Here is a 10889-nt window from a genome sequence, read left to right as displayed (position 1 = left end):
GCTGCCTTGAGTGTCATTTTGGTCAAAGAGTGAGAGAACGATTTCTAAAATAAATAATGGGAATTTTGTTTGAGGAGTAATGTCTTGGGAGTTTGAAAATGAGCAGGTAAAATTAACATTTAATATTTGGGCAAGCATGTATTTTAAGAGACCCTTTTCTCTGCCTCAAAAAAGAATCTCATGTAAAAGTTTCCAGTTTATTTACATACCAATGTTTTACTCACGAGAATAATAGCAGTGACTCAATTATCCAGATTAAATTCTTTGATGTATAAAGTAAACTGACTTTCAACTATATACCTATATTTGACCCAACTGACCCTATTTCTATTTGGGCTGTAAAAATGTAAGTGAACAAATACTGTAACATTTATAAAAGCTCTGAGAATGATTCAGATGCCAGGTGACAAACCAGCAAATGGGCCATGGACAAGCCTATCGTGTTGTGTACTAGAGGTTCAAGTTGGATGATTCTGGCAATGTTAGTTGAGAATTGAAAATGACCTCTGAATGACATGGAAATGAGCACTCAGTCTATGCCCTGGGAAAAACTGAGGTTCCAAGTTGGAAAAACACAAAACAAAAAAAAAGTGCTATAAATTGAGATAAAACAGTAAACAATAGAAGTATCAAGAAAGAAATTTCTCCAACTGTAGTTATCCGTCCTTTAATTGGATTCAAATGTGTCCAATTATTATTAGTAGGAATAAAGCAGTCAGAAATGAGGTTCTTATATAGGACTACATATTCCAAGTTTATTGCTGAACTTTTGAGAAGTGGCCTTCTCAGATCCTAAACCACTTACATTCTCAATGGCATTCTGTGTTTGGAACTCCTGCCTTGAGCAGGTAGATAGTACTATTAGACCTCCCTTCTCCTCCAACAACATGTGCCTTTGATCCTCTGGCCTAGCAAAGTATACCAACCATTGCATAACATGACATTACATCCTAAAGGGAAAATATGTGTATCAATGTGACTTTGTTAGCGTACCTGTGCTCCCTCAGAGCGGAGCCCATGCTCAAGCAGCTTCTGTGGAAGGAGACAATTTGGAAACTGTTTTCCCCCCATACATCTTTCAAATCCATAAATGAATAGTAAACACACAATCAACTCAGTTCTTTGGGTTTCAAGGAGACCAAGGGCATACAGACACAAGACTGAATGAAACACACTTTAAAAACAGTCAGCCAGCTGGTTTCGAAATACTTTTTAGGAGACAAAAATTAAACAGACTCAGTGTAATAAATTAATACCATAAATTTATGAAGATATCTCATGTTTAGTCTGTGGGACCTCAACAGCTGGATGAAGACAGAATTTAGCCTCACAAACCCTGTACTCTTAAGTCCGCCCCTTCAGAGGAGAAGCAGGTGGGACCTCACCTCTGGATGCCCTTCCCTTTGCGGCTTGCCTGGCATATACACTGCTTTCTTTGAGGTACCAGGCAAAAATATTTCTAGTCACCCAGGCTTCTAAGGAACTGATTTCTAAAAATATTTCTATTCACTCAGGCTTCTAATTAAGGAATTGATTTTTAAACACTAATTTAAACTCAAAACTGTTGTTTTAAGATACCTGTGGTATGTTTTTATCATCTATGAGTTTTTTAAAGACTTAACTGACTTTCAACTATATACCTATATTTGGCCCAACTGACCCTATTTCTGTTTGGGCTGTAAAAATGTAAGTGAATAGATACTGTAACATTTATAAAAGCTCTAGGAATGATTCAGATACCAGGTGACAAACCAGCAAATGGGCCAAGGACAAGCCTATCATATTGTGTACTAGAGGTTCAAGTTGGATGATTCTGGCAATGTTAAACAGTAGGGAATTGAAAATGACCTTAATTAAGGAATTGATTTTTAAACACTAATTTAAACTCAAAACTGTTGTTTTAAGATACCTGTGGTATGTTTTTATCATCTATGAGTTTTTTAAAGACTTGATTTTAATTAATACCTTTTAATGTTTTGTTTTTATTATTTTTATTGTGTAAGCCACCTTGGGCAGGTCCCTGGAGATGCCATGTAAAAATGTTTTAAATAAACACGTGTGAATAAAACTGATCCAGCAGTTCATTAAATGGCTAAAATTAATCTTTAATCCTCAACTGACAGACCAACAATATTATAAGCCAAGTTGGAAAAACACAAAACAAAAAAAAGTGCTATAAATTGAGATGAAATAGTAAACAATAGAAGTATCAAGAAAGCAATTTCTCACTGTAGTTATCCATCCTTTAATTGGATTCAAATGTGTCCAATTATTATTTGTAGGAATAAAGCAGTCAGATATGAGGCTCTTATATAGGGCTACATATTCCAAGTTTATTGCTGAACTTGTGAGAAGTGGCCTTCATTATTGTCTTAGCCACAGGCCATAACATAACAATGTTATATATTTATTTATTTGAAATAAGTATATTCTGTCTTTCCTTTGAAGGGCTCAAGGCAGCTCCAGAAACAGCTCTCATTTTAAAAAATCACCATCAGATTACAATAAAAAATGCCATCAGATTCTGCTTCTTTATCAGTTCCATGATATCAAAGAAAGACCCTCTCGTACAAAGCCAAATTACCATTCCCCCCCTAAATATTACTTAGAATGGTGCCCTCCTGACTTCCTTTGGTAGTTCATCCTGTAAATAAAAAGGCCTGGGCTCCAGCTGAAGAAGATCCCATTACTCTAGAAGTTGTGAGAATCAGCAGAAACTGGTAAGAGGAGTGCAGTTGACTCACAAAGGGAGAGATGGTCCTTTAACGCGGGGGGGGAGTGTGCAAAGGGAGCTAACAAGTAGGGTTGCCAAACTCCAGGTGGTGGCTGGAGATCTCCTGCTGTTATAAATGATCTCCAGGTGACTGAGATCAGTTCACCTGAAGAAAATGGCTGTGTTGGAAGGTGGACTCTATGGCATTATACCCCACTGAAATAACGCCTCTACCCAAACCCTGCATTCCTCAGCCCCCCAAAAAAATCTCCAGGTATTTCCCAGCCTGGAGCTGGCAATCCTATTGACTAGCCATTACACTGGTGTATTTCAGAGATATGCCCATGTAAATTGGAGTTGTGTGGTTGCAGCATCCCTGTGCCATTACACTGCCCTCGACTGCTGTCACACCCCCATGGCCATCATCAGGCCAGTAGCATAAATCACTGCACTAGCATGGATGTAGGCAGGATGGAGGAGCCTAAACCTAAGCCTAAAACAGCAAAAAAAATCCCCCCACCTTGGTGTAGCCAATAGGTGCCCATGCAAATAAAAAACTTGAGTGCCCCGCTCTGGTGCAGCCGCACCCCAAAGGCCCAGAGGAGCAAAGGATGCTCAACCAGTCACCTCCCTCCCCTGCCGTGGTCAAGGTCCTTACCCAGCACCCAATCGCTGCCCCCCAGCCCTTCAAAACCACCAGCCAGGATGTCCCACAACTCATTAGGTATGGTATACGCAGCATGGGACTCCACTCCTCTCCACCCCATCTTCCCCACTCCCTCCCCACCCCAGAGGGTCACAGAGTGGATTTAGAAAGATAGTCTCTGGTCACAGATAGTGGAACAACAGTCATTCCAGTTCCAGAGCACTTCTGCCCCATTGAAGAGGCTACAGGGGGATCTGTGCATGCCCCCACATCTGAGTCCACTGCAGTGGTCCCTTCTCCTGCTCTGCTGCTGGCAGGGCTGGTCAGGGGGGTGGCCCGGGGTGCCCTTGGCAGCGTGGCTGGGCTACCAGGAGGAGTCCCCACAGGTGGGCAGCAGAGACTCCTGGCTGGGTGCACTTTCCTTGTCATCTCCCTATGCCCCTTTCTTGATGATTAGCAGTCTTCACATCATATGGCTACGGCGGGGAGGGTGGGGTATACATTTGATAAAATAAATAAATATGGGCTGTGGACCTGCTTGGAGTCACCACTGGTGGGAGAATGCTGGGGCACTTGTCAACTCTGTCAGCTGCCCAGTTACTGCTTCCAGGGCTCAGTTCCTTTAAGGAGGTGGGGAAAGTGCTACAGAGGTGGTGCCTTGATCTATGGCCCACTCATTTCCACTCATCAGCTGTGACCTGCCAGCCTGTGAATGATTCTGTCTGCCACAGCCCTGCTGTTGTTCCTTGTGACCTGCATGGGATGTGACAGCATGGTTACTGGAGATGCTGCAGTTACAGCCTCTGCAACCCTGCTTCTCAGTCCTTCTCCTGCCTCCTGGTGTCTGCCAGAACCTTTTAGGGAGCAGATTAGCAGCTCCATAATTAGGCGGCCCCATAGGATATCACTGTCCATATTTGTACTGTGACTAGATTTTGAATAGGGTTCATAAAGAATACTAATAGCAATAACAATAATAAATAACAATAAGAACAACTGTTATACATCTAATTGATCCCATGTTTAGACTTTGATGCTCACCGCTTTCCCTTCAAACTGTAAGCATTATAGCTTGCCTCAAATGAAAACATTCTGCTATTCCTGTTTAATGCTCCTTGTGTTTAAAAATAAATGAAAGAAACTGTGTCCCAGACACAGATTATAGCTTAACAGAGATTTAGAAGATATGGCTAAGATTTTTAAACTCGCGTGACAAATGGATTTATATGTGTCTTTGAGTTCAGCTGCCAAGTTTGATGGTTTTCATCTTTGGCTATAAATAAATGTAGAGTAATACATGGGGTTTGGGCAGGGTCGAAACAATCTCCGGCAAACTTTATGCAGGGATAGTATTATTTATCTATCTCACCCCTTCAGCAGTTTTAAAATATCCAAAGTGCTTTATACTTCTTAGCTCACTTGTGATAACAAGCTCCTGAAGCAGCACTGGTAGTGGAAACAAGACCTTAGCTAAACGCATAAAGCTGTCAACCTAAATCCGAACTCTTCCTTGTCCAGACCTAACTGGCTTGACAAAAGATTACATTGTAGTATCCTGTCAGTGCTGGGAGTCAGGCTGGCAATGGATCCTGAGAGATGTTAGGGAGGGATTCAGCCTGTGCATCAATACTCAGCTCTGGCCAAAGGAAAGAATAACAGGGAAACTAGCCAGACAAGTTTAAAAGTTAATTGTTCTTACTTTAAAAGATCACTGTTCTATTTTGTTACTAAGATCTATGTTTTTGTTACATGATGTTACGTGAAAAGTAAAAATGTTTTATTCTCTTTAATTTATTGCAAGATTCATTCCAAGTTCTGACCCACAGAACCCACAAGCAGAGGTTACAACGGCATGAAACTTCTATCAAAAACCTGTAAAGCAACAAGTTGGCTGAGCAACTTTAATGACAGATGACATCTAAGTATGACAGATTAATGAATAGTATGTACATGGAGTGTAGGAGTCTGCCCCAAGCCTGTTATTATCTGACATTTTGACCTTATTAGGCAGTAACAAAAAGGTCCTTAAGAGATGTCAGAAATCTTGATTACACATACTGATTGCTTTCATTTAAAATCACCCTCGACAAACAATAATAACAGATATACACCCATTAATGTCCTTGGGAGTATGGGGGTTTATGGAATACATCAATGGATTTTTCTTAAATGTTAAACATCCAATTTCAGTGCCTGCTATCTTTTAGCCTCATCAACCAGTTTAAAGCACTCAATTCAACTGTAATTTCTATGATTATCTTGGTCTGAGAACACTTTAGAGTACTCAAAAACAGTCTGTTTGGACTATCATTATTTGCAGAACAGAAAGGTGCTCTATGCAAGAGACCATTTCATTCAGCCAAACAGGGAATTAATGGTACCATGGAATCCTTCCCGGTTTATGTCGACAAGGAGGTCTGTTTGATTTCAGAGTATCTTGTCATTAACAAAGGGAATAAAAAGCTGCAAAGTGCCTGTCTATTCAAATCTGAGCTGTTTGCCAACATTCTCAAGTCTCCCTTTATTCATGTGGAATACCAACTCTATATCCTGGCATTATAGTCTCATTTTCAGAGACACTTTCTAAAACTGATATAAAACATAAGGATTTGGATTAAAAAATGGGAAGTCATATTTTAAGGGGCCATATTTAAAAGTGATGAGCGCTGAGCCGGCCATATGTACTCTATTCTCCATCATTTCATACTAGGAATAAGGCCTGTTGTGGAAATAAATACAACGAGCTCTAGAAAGAGGCTCTGGGAGAGTGCCAGGGCCTTGGGCACTCAGCATCAATGTGCTGTGGCAACCTCAGCAGGGTATAATGACACAGAATCCACCATTTTCTCCAGAGGAACGGATCTCTGCTACCTGAAGAGCAGTTGTAATTTTGAGTGATCTCCAACCCTCACCTGGAGGTTGGCAACAATTGTTACCCAGGAGGAAATGGCTGGTTTGGAGGGTGGAGTCTATGGCACTGTACCTGTCTGAGGGCCCCCCCCCTCCTTAAACCTCACCCTCTCCAGGTTCCATCCCTCAGATCTCCAGGAAATTCCCACCTGGAGTTGGCAATCCTATCTCCTTCCCAGCCAATAATCAACCTACCTTTATTTCCCCCTCACTCTTCAGCTTTCAGAGTATCTTGTGACCAAGGGAATAAAAAGCTGCAAAGTGCCTGTCTATTCAAATCTGAGCTGTTTGTCAACATTCTCAAGTATCCCTTTATTCAGCACACTGGCTGAAGGGGGAGTGGGCGGGGAAGAGGAGCAGACCCAGCACCCGGCTGTCAGCAAGCTGCCAATTGTATTTTCTTTGCTTATGAGTTGTATCCAAGCCCCCCCTCGCCTTCATGTCCAGTAATTCATATGCGCATGCCCACACCTACTCCCCTGCGCTTAATTGTAACTGCATTCCTTTCTGTGTACGCTTGCAGAACTTTGAAGGCAACTTATCAGTAATGCAGCAGGTGGTTGTACTTGGAGGCTTTTTGCTTAGTCTATCATGCAATGTAGCGTGAGAATAGAATGCTTGTTTAATTAGTTCAAACCGTTGTGTTCCCAAGGTTTGGGTGCGAGGGGAATCCTTTGGCGCCAGCGGGAATCATATCTATTGGCCCAACCTATTTTGAATTTCCTTTATTATACCTGTATCAAGCCCATTGTGTCATTCCTGACAGAGATTGTGTTCTACCCGTTTCATGGCTTTAATAAAATAAAACCTTCTTGCAAGAGTGTATCTTATTATAGGCTGTGATTCTGACACCGGCATGCAGCCATTGGCACACCGTTGGAGTGACAGGGAGCCAAAGGCTGTGGGAGCATATGGAATGTTTAGAAAAGAGTCACACGAAAAGAGGATTATGTATAAGGAGAGATATTTGTAAAATATTTTCAAAAACAATTTTTTCAATGATTGGCGACCCACACAGTATTAATGAGTTTTGCTATCATTTGACAACATCACTATAATTCATAATTCAAAACATCCCTTCCTTTTGTAATTGTCTTTTACATTTATGGATAAATAGTTTGAAAGCAAGAAATTGCAAGTAGATAAATAGGTACTGCTTTGGTGGGAAGGTAACAGCTTTCCGTGTGTCTTGGTGGTTAGTCATGCCAGCCACATGACCACGGAAACGTCTTTGGACAGCGCTGGCTCTTTGGCTCAGAAATTGAGATAACCACCGCCCCCTAGAGTTGGATTCAACTACCTTTCAAGCAAGGGAAACCTTTATCTTTTTAATGCCCTTTTTACATGTTCTTGTTGCTGCCATAAATTTGACTAGAGTTGCCAAATACTAGCCACTTTTGGCTGGTTGTCAGAAAAAGCATGCCCTTACTCTTGCTCTTAAAGCACCCAGTTTGTTTAACTAATGAAAACAAACAAAACCTAATTCAAAACTACTGAAACTGGTAAGTAGACAATTGTTCACTAAAATGGGATCTCGAGCAGCTCTTCTAATGTTCATTAATGTATTGTATTGATAGATTTCCCAAAGGACAGGAAATCCCCAAACCACAGCTGTTTGCTTTTCTGAGTTATGAATTGTATTTTAATAATTCCAACCAGTGATAGCTCACCAGTTCATGCACAGTATGAAACCATTTGAAAACAAGAACAGCTCTGAACAAAATCCAGTGATCAAGCATCAAGAAAATGATTGCGGGTATGCTAAATCAAAAGCCACATGAACTCTGAAGCAGAAACATGTTTCATAGAAAAACATTCACATTCCAGACAAGTTTGTATATAGATAAATCCAGAGACTGTGGAAAACTGGGTTGCTTTAATTGGCTTAAACAGAAGTAAATAGTGCTTGCTTTGATTATTGTAATTCTGCATGAAAGATAGAATGTGTTTCTCGTAACAGGAATTCCATATCTTAATAACAGCAACCAGTAATCTGAAATATTCACAGAAAAAGCTGTCAATTCAACAGGATCTCTCTGAAGTTTAAAGACAAGTGGAAATATTCTTAGGGCTATGAGGATCCCAGTATTTGTGTCCATCCTTATAGTATGGACACACAAGGCCACAACCCAACAGACATAATAGGCTTATGCATACTTAACTCCTTGCTGAATTGTTTCTATCATGTTACAATGGCCATTACACTGTGCAAACAGAAGTATATACCATTAACAAATCAGTCATATTCTCAAAATCGTTACTGACCATCAATGTGTTTGCAATGCCCATTTGGATTTATCAAAATACATCTGTTAAAGGAAACATGAAACAGTACTGTTGTAAAAATAGTTGCTACAAACCAACACAAAATGAAGATTTGTCTGTGCATTTCCCCCTTGTTTCTCACTTCAAAACTGGAGTAGAAGGGTTTATGGGATACCAGAGTAAAACAGTACAGCCTGGCTTTCCACACCAATCGCTAATGCAAAGTTTCTATGAAATCCTGTGTGTCAAACTCTTTGACTGAGTCATATTTGGCTTGTTGCAAATTGCTTCACAAGGTGGCAATGAAAGTAAAATTAGATCTATAATAACTGCTAAGGCTTTGGGCTACATTCCAACATAGCAGACATGGTCTCAGAAAGTTACCAAATTCTACCAATCAGCACACTTCATCTTTGATCAAGAAAGAACAATGTAACACTTACCCAAGGGTTGTCATGGTGACAATAGTGTACCAAAAAGAAGCTGGGATGCTGGTGAATTTGCTGGCTGAAGATCCTTTCTCTGCATAAAACATTACAGTAGCAAAGATGATGATTGCCATAGTGAGGGAAAACAGAAGAAAACCAAGTTCAGACGCACAGCTCTTCAGCGTGTACCCCAAGATTCGCAAGCCTTGCGAATGACGGGAGAACTTGAAAATCCGGAATACCCTGAACACCCTCAGAGTCACAAAGGCTCCACTGACATCTTCATTGTCGGTCATCACCAAGCCAATGTAGTAGGGCATAATGGCCACTACATCAATGATACTCATCACACTCCTCATGAACCTGTAGCGACTGGGGGCTGCAAAGAGTCGTAAGAGGTACTCGACTGTAAAAATCATAACACAAGCTGTGTCCAAGCAGAAAAAAGCCATTTCATACCTCTCCCCACAAGGCAGCTCCTTGTTTCCAGGAACTGTACCACAAGGGACAGTCTCCACTACATTGGTGATAACAGAGACTGCAATAAAGAAGCCAGTGACATAGTAAAAGACTAAGGCTAAGGTGCTGGTATGGGGGTTCTCAAAGGCTCGCCACATGGTCTCCCGGAAGCTCAGGGCTGGCATGGACTCTTGTTTGTTCTCCGAGTCACTGTCATCCATCAACCGCTCAGCATTCTCCCGTTTCCTATCTTTATACTCTTCATAGCAACAGTCCCCAATTATATCAGGTAGGATTCCATAAAAGGCAAGCTCCTCATCATAGGCTGAGATGCATTCATATCTTGGGTAGTGCAGTCTCCCAGTTCTGTAAAAGTTTAAGATACTCCTAAAGACTTCAGGGTCCCGGTCAAAAAAGTATTCCTTGGTGTCTTCATTGAAGAAGAATTCTTTCTCTGTGCTGCCAAGCAAAGTGTCAGGGTACCTCTCCAATGTAGTCCTCCATGTCTGGAAGCGCCTGCCACTCACATTAAGAACAATCAGCTCATCCTGCCGCTTATTTTTATTTGTTGGGGCCAGTGGCATAGGACAGTTGGCTACCGGCATCCATCCTATGGCAGCTGCTCTGGCAAAGGGCAGCCATGCTGCTACACCTGCTGCCATGATGGATCGAAGCTCAGAATGGAATAAGTTCTTCTAAAAGCTACTTGAATTCAGTTCAATTCCATCTAAAAATACAATGAAACAAAATACAGAATGAGTGGACGTGCCTCTGTTGCCATCAATATAACAGCTTTAAATTGCATTATGTAAATGAAGGATGCTGATTTTTGGTTACGTTTGCACATGACATTGAAAGCATCTTGTAAAAAGCTCTTGGCATCTACTAGAAGACTAGTCATCTAGCAACCCAGTCCTGTGAAGCTATAGCTTAGTGGTAGAACAGCTGTTTGATATACTGAAGGTCATAGGTTTAATCCCCAGGTATCTACATTTTTTAAAAAAATTATCAGTTATTACTATTATTAACAGCTGCCTGTCTACCTTAACAGGATTCATAATAAAATGCATAAAACCCATGAACTACTGGAAGGCAGAAGACCTTAGATAGTCTAAGTAGGTAATACTGACCTTGCTGGGTCTGATTCACTATAAGGCAGCTTCATGTGTGTCTCTTATAACTGTGGTAAGATGGCTGCCAGCAGCTGAAGATGCAGGCTGAGCTTGTGTTTCCCTCCTGTTGCAGCTGGGAGCATTTTGGCACAGGCTGAAGGCAAGAGCCAAAATATTTGGTCCTTGGCTTGTAGCTTGTTGTGGCCCAACACAGGAAGTTTAGTGTATCATTGGGTGGTTCCCCCCCCACCACCCTGTTAGTTCATCTATATTGCATTTTGTTCGCTTAAATTGTACGGTATTTTTTTCTAAGGAATTTTGGATTCCCATTGAGGAGAAAAGCAGGATAAGAAATG

At 41.1% G+C, this 10889-nt stretch overlaps 1 protein-coding gene across 2 annotated transcripts in view; it reads right to left on the bottom strand.

Moving 5' to 3' along the window:
- LOC107113320 (potassium voltage-gated channel subfamily D member 3) overlaps positions 1 to 10083 on the bottom strand; it is a 503767-nt gene extending 493684 nt beyond the window's left edge. For both annotated transcript variants that reach the window (XM_015414636.1, XM_015414637.1), the window contains exon 1: positions 8978 to 10083. In XM_015414636.1, coding sequence (XP_015270122.1) covers positions 8978 to 10083 — 1106 coding nt within the window. The remainder of the gene's footprint in view (positions 1 to 8977) is intronic.
- Positions 10084 to 10889: the final 806 nt, after the last annotated feature.

Source organism: Gekko japonicus, unplaced genomic scaffold (assembly GCF_001447785.1).
Source record: "Gekko japonicus isolate JY-2015 unplaced genomic scaffold, Gekko_japonicus_V1.1 scaffold912, whole genome shotgun sequence".
In the NCBI taxonomy this organism is placed as follows: Eukaryota; Metazoa; Chordata; class Lepidosauria; order Squamata; family Gekkonidae; genus Gekko; species Gekko japonicus.
Note: the sequence above shows the minus strand (reverse complement) of the source record. Positions and strands in the feature narration are given on the sequence as shown.